Below are 20,933 nucleotides of genomic sequence, written 5' to 3'. Positions count from 1 at the left end.
ATCGTTCTTGTTCTAGATCCCACTCATATACACACATCAGCCAAAATAATAGGTATGCCTACACCGACTAATGTGTTCCAGTACAAACTAAACATGGTCCTTTCCGTGGTTATGAACACACTCTCATAAATTAATTAAAAACCTAATTTTGATCGATGAACACTCGACTCGCTCAAAAGCAACTTTCAGCACAGTGGATGAATACACGGTGTAACGCTCCAAGGATCCTGTATATATCTCACCTTGTGCACAGCCGATGAAAACAGCGTTTACCTCATTCACGAGTGGATAACATTGCTTATTAATTAACTTTTTGAACTTCATTAATCCTCCCAAGTGTAAAGCAGGCTTTCCTGGCGGAAATGTGCCAAGGAAAAGAAAAGCCATTACCGTGGAGGTGAAAATCATAAAAAGCTCCCAAGAGAGGAGAAACACCCACCAATATTGGCAGCACTTTTGTATCCTTGAGCATTTTAATGGATCTACTCCTATGAAAGTGACTGCAGTAACTAAGCTGGTCGGTTTTCAGTGTCTCAAACCAATGTGCGTTATAGTAATAAATTTGCATCACAAAACTGTATCTCACAAAACGTCAGACCACACCGACATGTGTGGAAAGCATAGAACAGGTTGGTAGATGGTATTAAAAGTATGTGAGAAAGAACATTCACATCCAACATCTTTAGTTATACTTTATTTAGTAATAAGTAGTAGCAACATTGAAATGTCCATACACAAGTTTCCATTTCATTGACATGTAATCCAGCTATAACAATAAGTAGCGGCCGGTTAATATTTAAATAGTAAAGTTAATGGGCTCTAATTTTGTAGAGGCGCGGCACACCTGCGGCAAATGGAGTCCAGCGCGGCGCAGTCCAGCGCGGCGCAGTCCAGCGCGGCGCAGTCCAGCGCGGCGCAGTCCAGCGCGGCGCAGTCCAGCGCGGCGCAGTCCAGCGCGGCGCAGTCCAGCGCGGCGCAGTCCAGCGCGGCGCAGTCCAGCGCACCCACACCTCCATCCCCCCCACCAGTGCAACTGGCTAAGAGTGGCAAAGGGGTGTGGAACTTTGCGCACTTTGCAAATTTTGTGAGCAGCGGCGCAGTCTAGCGCAGCGCAGTCTAGCGCAGCGCACCCACTCCTCCATCCCTCCCACCAGTGCAACTGGCAAAGATTGCGCAGAGAAGGTGTGACAGTGTTTAACACAGCCGAGTGTAATCTTAACCAATCAAATGAACACCTCTCATTGCCTTTGAATGCACATCAGAGGCCACAATGCGCGTCATGCTCCGTATGCCACCTTGTGGGACATGTCATCTGTTCCTGACAGGTACATTAAACACAGCAGCAGGCTAATCCAATTTGTGATTGGATGGTTATAAAAGGGGGAGTAGGGAGTGTGCGCACTCTGCACCTGTCAGCCAATTTAACACTGCCCAGGCTGCGCTTCGCCTGCGCCAAGAATTAACCAGGTCGGAAGCTGGCGAGCTTTTAGCGCACCTTTGGCGCACCGAATTGTCACTGCGTCAAGCTGAAAATGTGGGTACCCCTCCTTTGTATGCGCTGCCACACCCATCTCGGTGCAGTCCAGTCTACCAAATTACGAAATTACCAAATTAATAGATTCAAAGTGATTCAACAGTGGAATTTGTAAATTTGTATCCACATTTTACATCATATTTACTCTTATCAGCACAAACCTCTCATAAAGGATGCACCGCAAATCCAAAAGTGACCACTTTTGGGACACGACCCACCAGTTGTGAATCACTGATCTTTGCAGCACAGAGTTGCATCATACTTTATGACTTTATGTTTTTTTCTGAGTGGACTGAATCTCCTGACATGTGGCCATGGATTGGAGCTCTTCGTCTCATCATCTAATCTTTGGCTCATACTTCCACTCAGGTCTGCAGGGCTATTACTTTGTGCTTTATGTATGCAGCTTTAACCTTGACCGCCCCCAACACACACATCCCCTCACACGGCTGCTGTGATACAGCTCTTTTTATGTTGCTTGGTGGCGATATGCTCATGAAGTTTTCAGTCTCTCTGCTGCAGATGAGTGGCATGTGTCCCTTTATAAAAATGCATTACATCAGAACAGTAACATTTTGCATATGATTGCTGCATCAGTCACATCATCGCTTGATACTAAAGTCAACATATGCAACACATGAAGACTGACAGATGATTTAAAACGTCCAAGAAATGACAGGAAGCGCTGACTAACAGGAGAACGAATTACAGGCTCTGATGAATTCAATCTCCTGGCTTAATTACACAAACTGTCTTGTGTGGCGAACATGACAGAGTGCAGCTGACGTCTGTCTGAAAAATCCTGCTGTGTCTCGCATAAAGCGTGGAGTTTAGAAAGTCTCACTTTAAACCTTTAGTGTTGTGATATCAAGTGATCTTTGGTATTTTTCATTTGTCTTCATAACACCACTAGATCAGCATCCGATTCATCTTCATATCTCTTTTCTTTTTTTTTGTTTTTACATCGCTTTGTTTGCTTCCCCCTGATCCCAGCTGGTATCTTCCTTCTGACTTATTATCCTCCTCGTGCACTTTTATCCATCATCGGCTGCCATTTTTCCAAGCGGCGATGTACTCGATCAAGTTGCCTTTATTGTTCATCGAATCCATTTGTTTATGTAACCCCTGTTTAGTTTTCATTGCATATATTTGATACTTTTATGCACTAAAACCTATTTGAAACTTCAATCATTGCATATACAGTAATATTATTATTATTATTATACGGGAGCCAGGCAATGACATTTTGTTGGTAATTTCACTGCTGTGTTATTGTGCAATGACAATTAAGGAAGTCTATCTATATGCATGTTCAAAATAGACCAAACCTTTAGGCCTTCTCTGCTGGCCTAAACACTATCAGAAGCACTCTTCATTTTGTAGTATATCTCTAAGCTGCATGGCTTCAAGTACAAGTACATGTATGTCCTATCAGATATCAGCTTTTTATGTTGCCATGTCAATGTAATCTTCCCAGGTCCTTCAGAATCAAGAGCGCTGGCCCATGTCACTTATGCACTGTTAGCAATGGGGCTGTTTCCAATCAGATTTCAGATTCACCTCACAAGGCCAGCTAGCAGGCCTACAGTAACACCAGCAGTGTGCAGTGAGTTTGGTGTATTTAATTACAATTTGAATGTATATATAAACATTCATTCCTTTTCTACCGCTTTTCCTCACGAGGGTTGCGGGGGGTGCTGGAGCCTATCCCAGCTGTCTTTGGGCGAGAGGCGGGGTACACCCTGGACTGGTCGCCAGCCAATCACAGGGCAGATATAGACTATATAAACAACCATTCACACTCACATTCATACGCCAATTAACCTAGCATGTTTTTGGAATGTGGGAGGAAACCAGAGTACCCGGAGAAAACCCACGCATGCACAGGGAGAACATGCAAACTTCACACAGAGATGGCCGAGGGTGGAATTGAACCCTGGTCTCCTAGCTGTGAGGTCTGCACGCTAACCACTCGACCGCTGTGCCGCTCTATATAAACAGTAAATGTAAAATATAAACAGTCACTGCCTGTATTATCATTTCATGATCATCATATGCTGAGTGTCTGCTACTTGGCACCAAAACGAAACAGGAAGGGTTATGGCTTAATCATCAACTCACTGCTGCTTGTTTACTTCGACATTGTCAAGCACAAGGACAGAGTAGAAGTACAGGTGTCAGTATCGATCGAGTACGGTGAGATAAAGAGGATATACGTAGTGTTGGAGAGTGTTTATCTATGTAATAGATTGCACAGGCCAGGGAATGTCATGCGTGTCTGCATTTAGAAAATAAAAACATCTTCCTGGGAGTAAATAAAATTAAGTATATGATGCAAGGTCAACTGCGGTGTTGCCAACTTGGCAGCAATTTCAGTAAATCCAATTTCAAACCCTCTTGGCGACATCTCAGAAGCAATGAGCTTCAAATCTAGGTATTTGGGGATGTAACAGTGAAAGCACGTGAAATGATTACAATTATTGACTTTAAGGAAGTGATGGCCAATTTTAAATTAAACCACAACTCAAGTTTATTTGTAGTTCTAAAAGGTAATTAAGGTGTTTTACTCACTTTTTTGTATCTTCTACAAGGTTATGTGTTTTTCCTACAGCATCTCTTACATCATATGCAAATAATATGCAAATTATCCAATGCAAAAGCAAATAGCTACTTTTCATTCTGAGAAATTTGGCAACAGCGGTGATGTGTTCCTAGGTCTGAGTGTCAGCGAGGAACCCCCTCCTCACAGAGTGACGGGTGGGCCTTCATCTTCGGATCACCAGAGAAGCGTGCCCTGTCGCAGCAGCAGCCTTCAGCCGCCATCCACCCCAGCGCTGCCCCGCCGATACCTGCCTGCCCAGCCAAGAAGCTCACCTGGAGGTCAGTAGAAACACCTCCGTCCATGATAACCCGATTCTCTGTAGACCAATCAGTGGGCGGCTATCTGTAAAACATACTAGTTACTGTTCCACCTCCAAACCCTCCATTGTTTTAGGTTTTAGGTGACCATGTAGTACATGATAAGATGTAATACTTATAGTATTTTGGTCATTTTTTAGCATTACTCAAACGATGCTTTAAATAGAGATCAGAGGCTTCTTTCACATTAGAGGTCCAATTAGTTTCTTTTCAAAGCCCCTGTCCGTCTAGACATCAGCAGAAGATTCCACACTGACCTCCGCATCATCCCTCCTCACTTTCCTCTATTCTCCATTTTAAAGCTCCTATGTAGAACCGTTCAGAGACTGTTCCAAATCCAGCTTTTGCACAAATCCCACCCACTCTGTGTGCAGCAGGTCTAATGTGACACCCAACAGAAGACGTGAGACAGGAAGAGTCATCCCGAGTGCCATTCTAACTATAGGATTGTTCTCAGTCTTGTCTGCAAAGTTTGTAATGTCACGGAGAGCAGACGAGCGCTTGCTCAACCTCAGAGTGTGCTGGAGTTTGTTTTTTCTTTGAGATTGAATCCCACAGGACGCTGAGTACATGTAGTCATAGAGAACAGGAAAGCTGAGCAAACACTGTATTGTTGGAGGTATACTGTATACGGAAGTAACACAATATTTCAATAATTAACAACAAACTTTTGTCACTGGTGAAAACTTTTAACTTTGTTTTGATTGCTATGGCAGCCCATTAAGTCAGAAAACTATCTGGGATTAAATGGGTTAAGTAGAGCAATTTAAGTATAATTGTTGTATGAACAGGAAGTTTAACCATTGTTTGTCCATACATTGGGGGATGTTCACTCAAGAATTTATGAAATCGTACTTATGTATCGGTATGCCTTGATTTTTCACTCCCAATACAATACCGATATTGCAGCCTTGAGTATTGTCCGAAAGCGATATCCATCCTACATCAGCACAAATCATGCTTACTTATTTTGTAGTGTGGAAAGTCTTGATTAAATTATATTAATCAAACGGAAAAGAATAGTTTGCTTATATTGGAAATTTTAGGTGCAGTTTTTGCTAATATCGGACCATTATCCGATATCGATGTTGAATCATGACACCAGGAAATCCCGTCAACCAATGTATTTTGGAGTGGTTAGAGTGCAGGTCTGACAGGTAGGAGACTTGAGTTCAATTCCACCCTCGGCCATCTCTATGTGGAGTTTGCATGTTCTCCCTGTGCATGCATAGGTTTTCTCGGGTACTCCGGTTTCCTCCCACATTCCAAAAACATGCTAGGTTAATTGGTAACTCCAAATTGTCCATAGGTATGAATGTTTGGAGCTCAAGCAACATTTGAATAATATTTAGGAGCACTGACCAGTCCAGGGTGTACCCCGCCTCTCGCCCAAAGACAGCTGGGATAGGCTCCAGCATCCCCGCGACCCTCGTGAGGATAAGCGGTAGAAAATGATGAATGAATGAAAATGGATTGACTTTTTGAACAAGCTGCTGCAACCATCTCATTTATCAATACAACATACACATTATTTGCATAACTTCTTCAGTCATAGCAATTTAACCAATGAGTGAAATGTTGTTGTTTAACAGCTGGCAGGAAGGAGTTTCAGAGGAGTTCAGAGGTCACACGCTCCCTCCCGTCCTCCCCAAAAAGGCTGGCGGTGGTTCCTCCCAAACCACAATCCCCAGGTTGGTTATGCATATTCTAACTGTGGAAATGGCCGCTAAAGAGCTCTGTCCTATCCTTTCAAAAGTCTCAACTTGACTCTTAAAAGCGTAATAGAATAGAAGACAGGGAATGTAGTCATGTATTTTCTATTGCTATGGTTGTGACAATGCATGCGAAAAGGGAAAAGGTCAACAGAAGTTTTTTGGCTGCACTATTGCCTGAAAATGACAATGTTTCCTTAATGTAAGCTGTAGTTTGAACTCAGTGAACTTTTCTTTTTTTTTTTGCTAAAGTTGCTTGTGCCTACACTTCTCTGCAAGTTTGCTGACGCATTCTTTCATACGCCATTGTTTTCTTTTGTTTACTGTGCTTTGCAGATATTGACAGAACGTATCGAAGCTGCTTGTGTGGATAGTGCAACATAACTCTCTCATTGTTCCTTGCATTATTGTTACTTCACCATCAGCCCAAATAATAATAATAATAATAATAATTCATACACAGCATTCTTCTAAATGCCTATTCCCCTTTCCATGCATTCAGTGGCTCAGGTACCCCCCACCACCTCCTCTCTTCATCTTATCACCCCACCTCCCTCAAACTGATTTTCCCACTCATTATCTGGGACCCTGCAACCCAACCCCAGCCCAGCGTTGTCATGGCGACGGCTCCCCATGCTTCAATAGGCCTGAATGATAAGGTCGAGGCAGTCAAAGTGTGCTGCAGTATGTGTAGGATTGTTAATTTTAACTGTGCGTTTTGATTCATTTTTCATTTGATTTAGTGCAAGGTTAAACATAATGCATAAATGTATTGTAATTTTATGCATAAAAATGAAATTATGTACTGTTTTTGCAATAATACAATGTACATTTTTACCACTATGCTAGAAAAAGAAAATAATGTTTCATATTACTGGAAATAATCCAATTAAACATTCCCGACACCCAAAAATATGAACAAAAATGCATTTTATAGAACATGTTACACACAGAAAACAATACAGCGTAATTTCTAAATTCCGAATGGTTGGAATTTATTGTAGATACCGACTTCCCGTACATCCTGGTGAGGTGTTTTTCACTTTCTGGCACTCACAACTTTCTTGGCCCCATGGTGGATTATTTTGCAGTTGCACTCAAAACAACGCACAGAAAGTGTCATAGGGTGCTTTGTTTACGTTTAACGGACCGATAAAACACAGGGCTAGTTTGTTACCTGCCACTTTGTACGAAAAATGGAGGAAAAATGTTTTGGCGTTGGAAAACCGGGGTTCAAACTGTACAGAAAAAATATATACAATGCTTATGTTTGTGTCACCCAATAGTCCAGACGGTACAGCGACCAGCAGGAGGGCCGACCACAAGGGTGACGGGCCCCCCTGCGTCCCCTCGCCGTGTGCCCCCCTTGAAGCTGCAGCAGGAGAAGGAGGACGCTCAACAGAGAGATGAAGCAAGGAAAGCGGAGGAGAGGGAGAAAGAGGAGCAGCGACAGGAGGTAAGATTTCTGGAAGGAAATCTGTAGGAGGGCTCTGAATTATACTTGATAGCGGTCTTTGTCACATCAGATGGAGAGGCTGCGTGGACGCTGTGAGGACCAGGAGAGGCAGCTGAGAGCCCTTAGAGAAGAACTGAGGAAGACCTCTTTGGGTCTCGAAGTCTTCATCGTCACGACTCAACATTACTGCCTCAAGGTGACACGATTACACTCAGCGTCCAAGTGTTGTGCCAAGAGTCATTAGTGATTTTCATTGTCTTTTTTTTTTCCTAATCAACATAACTCATAAGACAGCAGCCTTTATTGAAATGTAGGCCGCAGATGCACTCAAGAAGACATGCACTATTTAACAGCATGGAGGTGAGATTCGCAGCATCGTCCCAGATGCGATGAGGGTGGCTGCGTGGGAGGTAGTGGGAGAGTTCAGTGTGTCACTGAGCTTCTCTCCTGCAGCCTCCTGAGGCAGCAGCAATGATTTAACCCAAGATGGCCAGACGTCTTTATGGCTGCTGTCTGAGTGCTGCAATCACTGGCCCCACAGCGCATATAAATACAACAGTAGTTGAAGCTTGAGCTTATTATTATTAGGGGAGTATTTGGCGCCCCCTGCTGTCCGAGATAAGAGATAACAAGTACAAGTGTTAGCACTGTGTTTTTAAACCATTTTTGAGCCGCTTTTTTTACATTGGAAAAATCTTGCTGCATACCACTAACCAAGGCACGTGCATCTCTAAGTCTATTGGAGGAACGAAGCAATCAGCTATGTGTTGCCACACGGACGAATATTACATTGCTCTGCCAGTCTTTAAACCACAGGCACTTGACAATGGCATAATATTTAAAGAAAATAATTAATAAATGTTAATTAAAAAAAAAAAAACTGATACCGTCACGGCACACCTGACTATTTCTCACGACCACTGTGTTAGCATTTTCACATAGTCATGTACTAAAATGTGATTTGTTTAACTCCTATACTGAATGTGCACTACATTAACTACATTATTTATTTCTTTATTTATTTTAGAATGAAACCGCAGAAGATAATGAAACTAAATTGTTCTTGGAAATACAACTGATAAAAGAACAACTAGGTGAGTATAGGTTTCTTCTACTCTACTCATGTTCTCATGTCTTAACAACCCCTGTGGAGGGTGCTCCTTTTAAAATAGTCCATCCATGTCCATCTTATTAAAGTGTTGACTGGAAATGAAAATGAATCCAAATGGAGTGTTTCTTCCTGATGCACAGTGTCCAACTCCACACACTGGGAGAGACTCAAGCTGGAAAAGTCTACGGTGGAAGCAGCATTCGAGCGAGAGCTGCAAGAGCTGCAAGTGCAGCAGGAAGCCGAGCTGGCCGCTGTGGAGGAGAGCCTTCGGAAGTGTCACTTGGCGGAGACGGAAAACCTGAAGGCTGAGCATCAGTCGGACATGGAGGAGCTGAGGACCCAGCAGCAAGAACAGGTCACATCATATTGCATATGAATGTTTAATGTATGTGATTAATCATTAGAATATCTTTTGTGTGTGTCAGGTGGAGGAGATGACAGCCCACCACCAGGCAGCTATTCAAGAGCTCCGAGACATGCATAATATAACCATGGCAACACTGCATGAGGAGCATGCGCGAACCATGAGAGGTACAATTGTAGATGACATGAAGGCGACACACTTTGCAAATAACTCATTGACAAACTTGTGCGTAGACTTAAGGAAAGCTCACGAACAACAGAAGATGCTCCTGGAGGAGGATTTTGAGAAGCTAAGGCTATCGCTACAGGTATGATGCAACAATGCTGGTGAACCTATTGGTATATGATGTGTTCCTTCCTGTCATCCAGGACCAAGTGGACACGCTGACGTTCCAAAACCACAGTCTGCAGGACAAAGCCAAGCGCTTTGAAGAGGCTTTGAGGAAGAGTACGGACGAACAGATAGTTGTGAGTTTACTGTACCTTTAAGAAACATTTCACACCATGTAGATCAAATTAATACTCTTGCCACTGGTTAACAAATCAATGGTTTTGAAACTTTTCTCACTAAATAGTTGTTAGTGGAAGGTAAAATGGGAGACAAATGGACTGTATGACTGACAAAAGTGCTCACTCCGTTCATGCCGTTGTTCATTCATTCATTCATTTTCTACCGCCTTTTCCTCACGAGGGTCGCTGAGGGTGCTGGAGCAAATCCCAGCTATCTTTGGGCGAGAGGCGGGGTACACCCTGGACTGGTCGCCAGCCAATCACAGGGCACATATAGACAAACAACCATTCACACTCACATTCATACCTATGGACAATTTGGAGTCACCAATTAACCTAGCGTGTTTTTGGAATGTGGGAGAAAACCCACGCATGCACGGGGAGAACATGCAAACTCCACAAAGAGATGGCCGAGTGTGGAATTGAACCCTGGTCTCCTAGCTGTGAGGTCTGCGCGCTTACCACTAGCTGCCGTGCCGCCTCATGCCGTTGTTCTATGAAACAAATTGCCTGATCTGTGGTGTGAATCAATGTTCTGTTTCTGTTTATGTCAACAACAGGATGCCTTAGCTCCCTACCAGCACATTGACAAGGATCTGAAGAGTTTAAAGGAAGTTGTGGAAATGAAGAACCAGCAAATACACCAGCAAGATCTAAAGATCTCCGACCTACAGAAAGTGGTAGGTTCCAAATACACCGCTTCACCAACCACCCTTAACAATATCCATTTTGTTACAAATAGGACGAATGAATGACTTTGCTTCGGTTGGGTTTTTTACTTTTGAGCAGGCCCAAAAGAATGTCTTCCTGGAGGAGAAGGTGCAGGTCCTACAGCAGCAGAATGAAGATCTGAAGGCTCGTATTGAAATGAACCTCGCCTTATCTAGGTAAAACATTTATCAAGACACAGGACTCTCCCATTGTTTTGAGTATTGGTCGCACTAATAAGTGATAAATGATGATTATGACGTTCAAGCCTAAGATGGATGACCTCAGACCGGAAATGTAGACACCCTAAATAGGGTTCAGTGAACCACATGTAAAAACTGAGACAAACATCTCTCCCCTACAGGCAACTGTCCGAGGAGAACGCGAACCTCCAGGAATCGGTCGAAAAGGAGAGCACAGAGAAGAAGCGACTCAGTCGAAACAACGAGGAGCTGCTGTGGCGTCTTCAGACCAGCCCCCTCATGTCTCCCTCATCCTCCCCCTTGCACCGCTCCTTCTCCACGTCCCCCATCCCATCATCCTCCCCTGTTCCTCCAGCGGGATGCCACTCTCCCAGCCACTGCCAAGGCTGCCCCCAACAGCTACAGTCGTCATCCCCGTTCCACACAGCAAACCACTATTACTCCCCTGGCCCGGCCACACCCACTCACCAGGCGGCAACTAATCAGAATTACTCCCCTGGTCCAGCGACACCCAATCACAGGGCAGCAGCAACTAATCAGAATTACTCCCCTGGTCCATGCACACCCACTCATAGGGAAACAGCCAATCGGAATTCGGCAGCTTGTCTCGCTTTACAGAGATAAAAACTCTTTTTAAATTTCTTTGGTTCTTTTAATGAGTACCTGCTTCAGGCTTCGTTATGCTCCAGTGTAGTCACTACGCCGGCCGACTTTACGGTATCTTGATTCGGTTATCTTCATCAGAGTGGGGTGAGCGTAACTTGCAATCCTCTGCCAAAACTGCCAAAACACAAGGGGCAGTGTTTTCCTGAGCACGACCAAACACAACTCTTGTTGACTACCACTTCCTTTGTCATACCACATACCACTTCCTTTTTCATACCACTAAACAATGTTGGAGCTGGAACGAGGCGAAGACGCTGAAGCATGACGAAGCCTTAAAAACTTAAATATATAAAAGCATATATTCACAATACACTAGTTAGTGACACATATAGTGCCAGCATGAAGTCACTTCAGCGCATTGGAACCCTCGCTTGTGTTCAGAACACACACTGTTACACACTCTACCACAGGGATTAGTTTGTAAATTATGTTTTACAAAGCATAAACCCCCCCACAACAAAAGTGTAAAGCGCCTTACTTCTGCTATCTCACCAGCAGAGGTCAAACAATTTTATGAAGGACTTGTAATTTTTAATTTGTTTCTAATCCAGAGTTAAAAAAATAAAAATAACATCTACAACACAAAACTACAACACTGGAGGGCAACAACCGACAGCAGCTCTTTACTATGTGATTGTTTACTTCCAAACTTATTTGTTCTACAATTGTTTTGCTATTTAAGCACGCATGCACTGTGAATGTCTTCCAGTCTTATCGCTGTGGTTTGCCACTTTATTTAGATATATATTATGGAAATGGATGGTACAGAGGACAGTCTTGTGATATAAGGGTCTATAAGCTATTTACAGTATCTCACAAAAGATGGGTACCCCCTTCACTTTTCAGTAAACATATTATATCTTCTCAAGGGACAAGAGTATCGAAACTAAACCTGGATATACGTAACTCAATGTAGTCAGAGTACAGATTTATGTTATGGACGAAAGCACTCATGTATTTAGTTGTGGTCTCCTATAGAGCAGCTACACACAATAACCCGCACAGAAAACCTTTTAGATTTTGCAGAACCTGCACCTATTCCAGCTGTATTTCCTGTCAAAACTGTCTGTTTTAAATTTATTGCACCCACGGCATTCCCCCGCGGCTGTGATTGACACAAAGTTCTAGCTATGAACCATATAAGGAAGTCCTCCTCTGTGACATCACAAAGGAACAGTTTTATCACGCCTTTTCAAACACAGCGTTTTGAGCCATCCCAAACTTCTTTCAGGGCTCACTTCCAAATGCACAAACATTATTATCAGAAACTTTGGCATCATTTAACACAATAAAAAAATATTCTAATTACATGTATAGGTCAGAAAACATGTAATTGTCTACATGATTAATTAACTCAAATTTTTACAGTATATTCTATTTTTATTAGCCCATTCTGTCCTTGATTCCATTCATAGGACACAATAATGTTTTGCACAGTTATTAAAAATATTAAAACAAATATAGACAGTTGGTTACAAAATATAACGTCTTGTTGAAGTATTTTCCTGCTGGAAAATGTTAAGTTAATTGATTCATGATTTTTTTTTCTGTGAGTGTGTGAGAGTCAACTCAATTGACGCTCTGAATTTTTGGGGATTTTGGGTTTTTTCCACTCTTTTTTTAACTGGGCTTTTTTTTTGATAGACTTAGTGGGTGAAGGAAGAATTAATATTCCCCGCCACGTTTTAGAACCCAACACCCAGTTTTGATTTACATGCAGTTAAGGTTAGTTTCCTCCTTAGCAACCTTTATTTCACCAGTTTGTGTTCTACTTGGGAGGGGAAATATCTTTATGTTCGTTGCTCTAAAGTTCTGAAAATCGAACACTGCATGTACAATGACATTCAATTTGGAGTCCTTTGTTACAACCCCCACTTGGGAGGCCGAAACACAAAATCCCTACACAGCAGTTTATTCTCACTAAGTACCAAGAGAGTCAACTGAGGGTGTTGACTCTCACACACACAATAAAGAAGTAAAAAAAGCCGAGCAGCAAATGCTCCTTATATTCCCGCCCAGCCCTGCTGATTACACAGACCTTCAGCTGGGAGTGGACACCACAGGTGCTTCCACTTGCTCCTAATGAAGGTGATTCTTGTGGGAAAAAACTAAACTTTCTATATAAGTTACCATAAAAATGTACTATTTATATTTTATATATGCAGGGAAACGAATGCTGAACTGCAAATAGGCGAAGATCTATTTCCTATATATTACATGCTACTATATGTGCAGTATTACTATATCCAAGTTTCATTTCTATGGTATCGTGAATTGAGACATACTGTAATACAAATTCTGAAATGTGATGGGTGTGCTGACTTTTGGCAGACACTGAAAATGACCTTCAGTTTACCTCTTAAAGACGTATAGAGCATTTTCAACTCCTTCAGAAAGGAATCACTTTGGCTAAAGCTTTCTTCGTATCGACACATTGTTTGTGTGGTCAAAACGTCTTCAAATAACATTCAGGGAGTTGCTCCTGCAAATGTAACAATATCGTTTCTGTAGAACTCATTCTCAGTTTTCCTAGATTATATTAAAAAGCAATAGAAACCAGCTAATATTGTAAGGTACTGACTCAGGGTTCGAACGGGGCTGCTTTGACCATGTTGGCATCCTGATCTCGAGTCAGTTTACGTGAACGGTGTCCTGCTGAAGAACGCAACAGGTAGTCTTAGTCTTTGCATGAAAACAAACAAATGTAAATAAACAATATGATACAAAAGGTTATGTTGTACAGTTAGAGTTATAGAGAGAGGGGAGGGCAGTTAGAGTAGGGGGTTCTGTTACAGCATTTAGCAACATGATGTTATTTCCAAGTTGCGTTTTTTTTTTTTTCTCCTCCGAAACTTTAAAGTTAATAACCAGCACTTTTAATGATCGACGTGATAAGTAAACATGGAACTGTTTGTATTTCTACAGGTGGTAGACAGGGTTAAATGCTCGTAAACAAAAGGAATGTCAAGTATTTGAAAGCAGTTTATATGATTTTTTTAAAAATGATTTTCAGAATGTCAATTGTAAAAAAAAAAACTAAAGAAAACAAAAAATCCAACTGCCAGTCACTCAGTCACTGTGTTTTCAAATGTTTAGACTTTTACTTCAGGGTCAATTCAGGTGTACAATAACACAGTTTACAATGATGCAACACAATACATAACAGTACAGGTACATTAATGACAATAACACAATAACGACCATGTCAATGTGTCCTGTGGACATCTGCGTTTCATTCTGCGTTGAATGTGAAAAATGTACTGACTGTATTTTCTATCATTCCTGTGATTTAATGAAACATCAAGGACCTCTCGTCTTGTAGCAGGCGGCCATTTAATGTCAATATGTAGCACTTCCTCCCTACAAAACACCGGAATTGACATTGTAAATTATGCCGTTACAAATCAATTTTTTAAATTGACTCTTGTGACATAATTACCACCCCCCTGTATGGATTTGGTCCAGAGGGAATGAATGTGTTTGTTCTGGCACTGATTGTATTATTGTATGTCTGAATGTAAATATATTCTCTGTACACAAGTTGTGTCTTATAGTGCAGCGACAAAGTAATAGAAGCATGTTTTGTCATGTCTTTGCTGTTTCTCTTTGTTGAACCTGCATCGTGATGATCAAACATGTAGTTGTGCAGTGTGGCAGGCAGACCAAGGCGTTTGACAATGATAAATGACATCAACGTCTTTGTCAAGATGCTAACATGTGTGCTATGGAAAATGGCCAACCTTAGGAAATGGTGCTGCTCCTCCACTTATCACTTGTGTTAGGCTATATAGTAGATTTTCATCACAAACATTAAAGTCTACTTGAGTATCATGACTGTCTTTTTATCATGACTTTTTTTGCATGTTTTTCACTAATCATAAAAAATTTCTTTTCATTTCTAAAGTTTTGGGACTCTAGCAAACCACAATGAGAGCCATTATCCACAAATGACAAAAAACATAATACTGGTGAACTTTCCCAAGAGTGGCCAGCCAACCAAAATTACCCCAAGAGAGCAGCGACGACTCATCCAAGAGGTCACAAAAGACCCCACAACAACATCCAAAGGAACTGCAGGCTTCACTTTCCTCAGTTAAGGTCAGTGTACTATATAAGTACTACACTATGGATAACTGTGCATGAATGATCACATTACTAAGTATAGGTTTATTAATGAATTTGCAAGGTACAAACATTCCCAGAGAAACCTCTTTGGTTGCAACAGTTAATGCGCAAGTTTATACATTTGATGTGTCAAAGCATGCAATGGATTAATTATTATTTGATTACATCAACCAATAATCCTTTGTAAAATATCTGTCTTTATATTGTAGATGAAATGTATATGGGCATTGAAATGATGTGTTATGCAAACAGCGGTCACTTCCGAATGAAGTGTGATATGACGTCCATCGGCAAGGGGAAGATGATTGTGGAGTTCTTCTCAGCTGCGATGGTGTTAAGAGTCTGCAGGTAACGAAGCTGCAGAGCTGATGGAGACTCGGCGATGACGAGGGAGGCTTCTTTGAGAGCGCGAGAAGCGTTCATCTCACCCTCAGCAGCTATGACCTATACCAGGAAATCAGGAAGAGGTGGTTAGCGTGATGTGTTAGTTTTTACATGCGTGACGCTGTCGATACCTTTGCCCTGGCCTCTCGTGCAGCCTCTGCCTCAGCAGCCATGGCTCTTTGCAGCTGAAGGGGTAGCTTCACGTCTTTAATTTCCACCCGCTCCACTTTGATACCCCAGTTATCTGTAGCTTCATCCAGGCTGGACTAAAAACAAGATTTTGCAGTGAATGTGGTGTGCAACCCACGGTGCTGATATACGAGGTGATGCTTATCCATTGTGCCAACTGATGACAATGTAATTCTTCAAAAACTGCTGATAAATTAAATTAAAAGGTATTTTTAATTTTTATGGATTTTTCAATGAAAGCATTATGTAAGCATTTTACCCAGTCTATTCCAAAGCATTTTTAGCCACAGGGGGTGCTACACGCCTTAGCTACACTTATACCTGCATACTGTGAGCGATGCCCTCACGGTCAGATAAGACCTCAGCCAGGTTCTTGGTCCCCAAAACGTTCCTGAGTGTGGTCTGAGCTAGCAAACGGGTGGCGAAGTCAGCATTGGACACATTGGCCACAGAGGCGATGGGGTCGTTGACGCGGAAGTACACCACACCGTCCACGCTCACTGTCACTGAGTCCTTAGTCAGTATCTGGATGCAACAACAACACATACACAACACTGTGGGTCAGAAGACATTTTTGTTACTAAAGTGGTGTGAAAAAGGGATTGCCCCCTTCCTGATTTTTTTATTTTTGTCACACTTAAATGTGAAATTTCAGTAAGAGTCAGCGACAACACAACTGCAAAAACTGACTGCAGTTAGTGCTCATGAATCCACCATAAGAAAGACACTGGGCAAAAACGGGCCTGCATGGCAGAGTTCCAAGACCAAAACCACCAACAAAAAGAACATTAAGGCTTGTCTCAATTTTGGCAGAAAACAACTTGATGTTCCACATGACTTTTGAGAAAATACTGTGTGGTCTCACCAGACAAAAGAATTTTGTGTGTGTCTCATTACATCTGGCGTAAAAATATCACAGCATTTCCAAAAAGGAACATCATACAACAATAAAATATGGTGGTGGTAGTGTGATGGTCTGGGGCTGTCTTACTGCTTGCTGTCATAAACGGAACCACAAATTCTGCTGTCAACCAAAAAATCCTGAAGGATAATTTGAGGCCCAGGCAGTTATAAGGTTGGTTAAGTTTGCTTCATAATAAAGACTTTAATTTTTAAACTGCATTATTGGCTAATATTTAAATTTGTTTGATGATCTGAAACATTTAAGTGGTGACAAACATGCAAAAAAAATCAATAAATCACTTTTTCACACCACTGTATATATCCAGATTCAGGCACAAATTTTAAAGTTTATTACATTTGTGAAGATAGAATTTTAGTATTCTCAGGTTTTATTATGATATATAAAAACATACCTCTTGTGGAGGGATGTCAAATGAAACTGTTCTCAGATCCACTTTGACAAACGAATCAGTGCAGGGCAAAATGAAGAAGATTCCTAAAAAGTCACAGAATTTGTCAGTTAAATCCCCAAAATGAGGAAAGTAAAGAAAAACTATTAAAAAAAAACATAGTATTATTATATGTACCCGGGCCTTTGGCCTTCCTGTCTGTGATGCGGCCTAGTCTGAAGATGACTGCACGCTCATACTCCTGCACTATCTGCAAAAAGAAAAGCCACAATAACAGGAAATGCATGTTCCAAACCGCTAAACCACTTGTTTTTATATCAACCCACCTTCAAACAGAACCAAATGGTGATCGGGAAAAGGCAAATGGTAAAGATTCCAACAATTATGACGATGAACCATCCTGCACATCCCAAAGATCCGGTCCGCTCAGCTGCAAGAAGAGACAACGGGTTATTTTTATGTTCATTCATTCATTCATTTTCTACCGCTTTTTCCTCACGAGGGTCGCGGGGGTTGCTGGAGCCTATCCCAGCTGTCTTCGGGCGAGAGGCGACCCTAGATTGGTCGCCAGCCAATCACAGGGCACATATAGACAAACAACCATTCACACTCACATTCATACCTATGGACAATTCGCAAATTAACCTAGCATGTTTTTGGAATGTGGGAGGAAACCGGAGTACGCGGAGAAAACCCACACATGCACGGGGAGAACATGCAAACTCCACACAGAGATGGCCGAGGGTGGAATTGAACCCTGGTCTCCTAGCTGTGAGGTCTGCGCGCTAACCACTAGACCGCCATGCCACCCTATTTTTATGTTGTTAGAACAAAAATGATGTATATTGGAGTGCTTTGTCAAATAACCTGATTGGTGGGACAATAGCATGGTTGTTGACGACTTAATTAAAACGGGCTAATTTAATATAACGCATTGTTATACCCGCTCCACCTTCACTCACACAGCAACACGACACAAAAGACGACGCAAACAGTAAAATGTTGACACAAGCAACGTGATCTCTGCTCTCATCTCTTGAAAGAAACTTGTGCGTCATAGTTTCCGACATGGTAATGGTTTATAACATTTATACTGAAGTACATCACATGTTTACACGTGCACAATTCAAAATATCCTTATCCAATCCTTTCTCCACATTTTACAGATCATGTGATTTTTAGCCATGCATTATTCTCTTTTTAGCTCAAATCGCACAATTGTAGTTCCCTGTAGTTGAACTAAAGAGATTTTTTTTTTTACTGTTGCACTAAAAGGAGGACATGATTGCAGATTACACCGTGTCATTGCACAACTGGTTCACATGACTGATCAGAGTCACTGGGGGAAAGTCAAAGTGGAGCTCAAGAGCACTATTTCATTCCTTATGTGTGTTGTGTTGTCATTTGTTTTGTATTAACTGTATTTTTAGAGGGGTTGAGTGACTGCAATAAAGGATTATGATTGTTGTTCTTATTATGGATGTTAATTATTCCTTTCTTCTATTCATATTTTAGGTAGGGATGTCCAATATTGGCTTTTTTGCCGAAAACCGATGTGCCGATCAGGGCCAGCCCAAGCCTCCATGGGTGCCCTCAGCAAAATTTCATTTTTGTGCCCTCTATTATTGCCAATATTGGTCTTCAGGCGAGAAGCAGGGTACACTCTGGACTGGTCGCCAGCCAATCACAGGGCACATATAGACAAACAACCATTCACACTCACATTCATACCTATGGACAATTTGGAGTCGCCAATTAACCTAGCATGTTTTTGGAATGTGAGAGGAAACCGGAGTACCCGGAGAAAACCCACGCATGCACGGGGAGAACATGCAAACTCCATGGAAATTGATCGAACCCGGGTCTCCTAACTGTGTGGCCTGCACGCTAACCACACAACCACCAGCCATCATTTCCTGGAAAAAAAAAAAGAATTACTTGTTTCTTTTTTAAAGTTAATCACTCTTGAGGACACCTAGTGGTCACGGAGCTCTAATTTCTCGTACCGATATGTGTAACATGACATATCTCCTGTTTGGTATTTTAACGTTTGGTATACAGCATTTGTTTAATATTGTTTTTCGTGATCGGGAAAAAAATCGGATACCGATATTGCATTTTTATGCTGATATCAGGCCGATAATTATCGGGGTCGGTAATTATCAAACATCCCAAAAGTGAGTGTGAATGGTTGTTTGTATATATGTGTGTTGCGATTGCCCAGCGTGTAGCCCGCCTCTCTCCTGAAAGTCAGCTGGGATAAGCTCTGACTATAAGCGGTTTAGAAAATAGATGGATGATGATTATTGTATAAATATTGCTATTTTTATAATTTTTTTATTATAATTTAATAAATTCTGAATTATATTTGTGTATTTATATTGCCTGAAATTAAGGATTTTATGTATTATATTTTGTAAATTAATTTGTAGTAGTAGTCGTACTAGTAGCAGCACATATGACTGTAATACTACTACTACACAATGTCATATTGTGTATTTAAACATCAGAATTCAGTACACCATATCTCACATATTGTTGTTTTATGAATAAAATATCTAAAATAAATAATATAAATAAAATAATAAATTAAAGTGACTAACCCGATATGGTCCTTTTCTCACGAAAGAAGCATTTAAATGATTTTTTAAAAACTCAGTAGATATGAATGCAAAGCAGTCCCCAGTCACATGCTTTTGGGACTCTTTATTTCACTCTGTCACTATGACGATGGAGCTTCACAAAGACTACCTTGCGGCATTGCACCTGCCCAGGTGAACTTACAAACACACACCATGTACACTAGGGAATGTTTGTTTAACTAAGCCAACACAAGCTTCCCTAAGTGTTCATAACATCCCACAAAATAGAAAGAAAAAGATGTTTTAGCTTACATATTAAATTGTCTTTGCTCGTGTCTCGTCTCTTCTGGCTTTCCATTTGGTCCTCCATTTCCATTCGCTGGGTGAAAGTGAAGACAGGAAGTCACTTGACTGAGAGTTAGGAGGAGAAGCGTTACTAATGGGCAGGAAGGCATCCAGCCTTTTAAAGCTGCAGTCTAAATGTGAAGCTGGAAGGTGGTGAAGGCGTGGCTTCTTTATGTTGCTCAACAGAGTGTAATCAGTAACCTTCCAGGCAGATCCTTAGAAAGTACCATTTTCCCTTCAGGTTGCATTCTAGCGGTGGCAGCATCAACGTTTGGGATTGTAACTACGGAAAATAGCAGTATATATACACAAGAGATCACAATATCACAATATTTGAGAGACTGTTAGAGAGAAGTGTGGTGCATGTACTTCAACCACAATCAATAGAGGAAATGAAAGTTCTAAAACAACAAACCGCTGAAACGACTCCCCAAGCAGAAACCAAACACCTCCAAGATAAGAGGTGATATTATTTCATGTCAAAATTTATTTATTTATTCCACTAAAACAAGAATTAGACATAAATAGGGTGATGGGCCGCATGGTCGTTAGCATGTTAGCCGCACAGTCAGGACATGAAGGGCTCCTACAGTACAACTAATCCCACCTTCTGAATCTTTATGACTAAAGGTTAACAATTTTTTAACACTGTTTGAACATACCTCGTGTTCTACATCCTTGTGGTGTATTAGAAGTTACAAGTTGAATATATAGTATATAAGTTGAAGACACGAGCCATTGCTGCTGGAGTAAAGATGGCGTCCCGCCATCCCTCAAGGCGAAATATGGAGCCACAACAGTTCTGATTGGCTA

At 41.5% G+C, this 20,933-nt stretch overlaps 2 protein-coding genes across 4 annotated transcripts in view; one reads left to right on the top strand and one right to left on the bottom strand.

Moving 5' to 3' along the window:
* The window catches only part of mtus2a (microtubule associated tumor suppressor candidate 2a), a 33,407-nt gene extending 18,325 nt beyond the window's left edge, over window positions 1-15,082 (top strand). Inside the window, exons 5-16 of one of the 2 annotated variants that reach the window (XM_058086760.1) lie at window positions 4,250-4,414; window positions 6,046-6,144; window positions 7,452-7,621; window positions 7,692-7,817; window positions 8,649-8,715; window positions 8,873-9,087; window positions 9,158-9,263; window positions 9,330-9,403; window positions 9,465-9,563; window positions 10,166-10,285; window positions 10,392-10,492; window positions 10,678-15,082. In XM_058086760.1, coding sequence (XP_057942743.1) covers window positions 4,250-4,414; window positions 6,046-6,144; window positions 7,452-7,621; window positions 7,692-7,817; window positions 8,649-8,715; window positions 8,873-9,087; window positions 9,158-9,263; window positions 9,330-9,403; window positions 9,465-9,563; window positions 10,166-10,285; window positions 10,392-10,492; window positions 10,678-11,140 — 1,805 coding nt within the window. In that variant the 3' untranslated portion in view covers window positions 11,141-15,082. The remainder of the gene's footprint in view (window positions 1-4,249; window positions 4,415-6,045; window positions 6,145-7,451; window positions 7,622-7,691; window positions 7,818-8,648; window positions 8,716-8,872; window positions 9,088-9,157; window positions 9,264-9,329; window positions 9,404-9,464; window positions 9,564-10,165; window positions 10,286-10,391; window positions 10,493-10,677) is intronic. The other variant, XM_058086761.1, reaches the window with a different exon arrangement.
* stoml3b (stomatin (EPB72)-like 3b) lies at window positions 14,272-20,909 on the bottom strand. Of its 2 annotated transcripts, none has more exons than XM_058086764.1 (8): window positions 20,783-20,909; window positions 20,088-20,154; window positions 17,520-17,623; window positions 17,371-17,443; window positions 17,197-17,279; window positions 16,202-16,405; window positions 15,823-15,957; window positions 14,272-15,751 (listed from the first exon to the last, which is right to left on the bottom strand). In XM_058086764.1, exons 2-8 carry the CDS (start codon window positions 20,149-20,151, stop codon window positions 15,563-15,565), a joined length of 852 nt encoding a protein of 283 aa, XP_057942747.1. In that variant the 5' UTR covers window positions 20,152-20,154; window positions 20,783-20,909; the 3' UTR covers window positions 14,272-15,562. The 2 variants fall into 2 exon arrangements, with proteins under 2 accessions (XP_057942747.1, XP_057942748.1); XM_058086765.1 differs by lacking the exon at window positions 20,783-20,909 and adding an exon at window positions 20,322-20,338 and having other exon boundaries at window positions 20,088-20,186.
* Between the last annotated feature and the right edge of the window lie 24 nt (window positions 20,910-20,933).

The sequence above is a fragment of the Doryrhamphus excisus genome, chromosome 11, assembly GCF_030265055.1.
Source record: "Doryrhamphus excisus isolate RoL2022-K1 chromosome 11, RoL_Dexc_1.0, whole genome shotgun sequence".
Classification (NCBI taxonomy): domain Eukaryota; kingdom Metazoa; phylum Chordata; class Actinopteri; order Syngnathiformes; family Syngnathidae; genus Doryrhamphus; species Doryrhamphus excisus.
The sequence above is the reverse complement of the archived record's forward strand: the minus strand, read 5'-3'. Positions and strand labels throughout refer to the sequence as shown.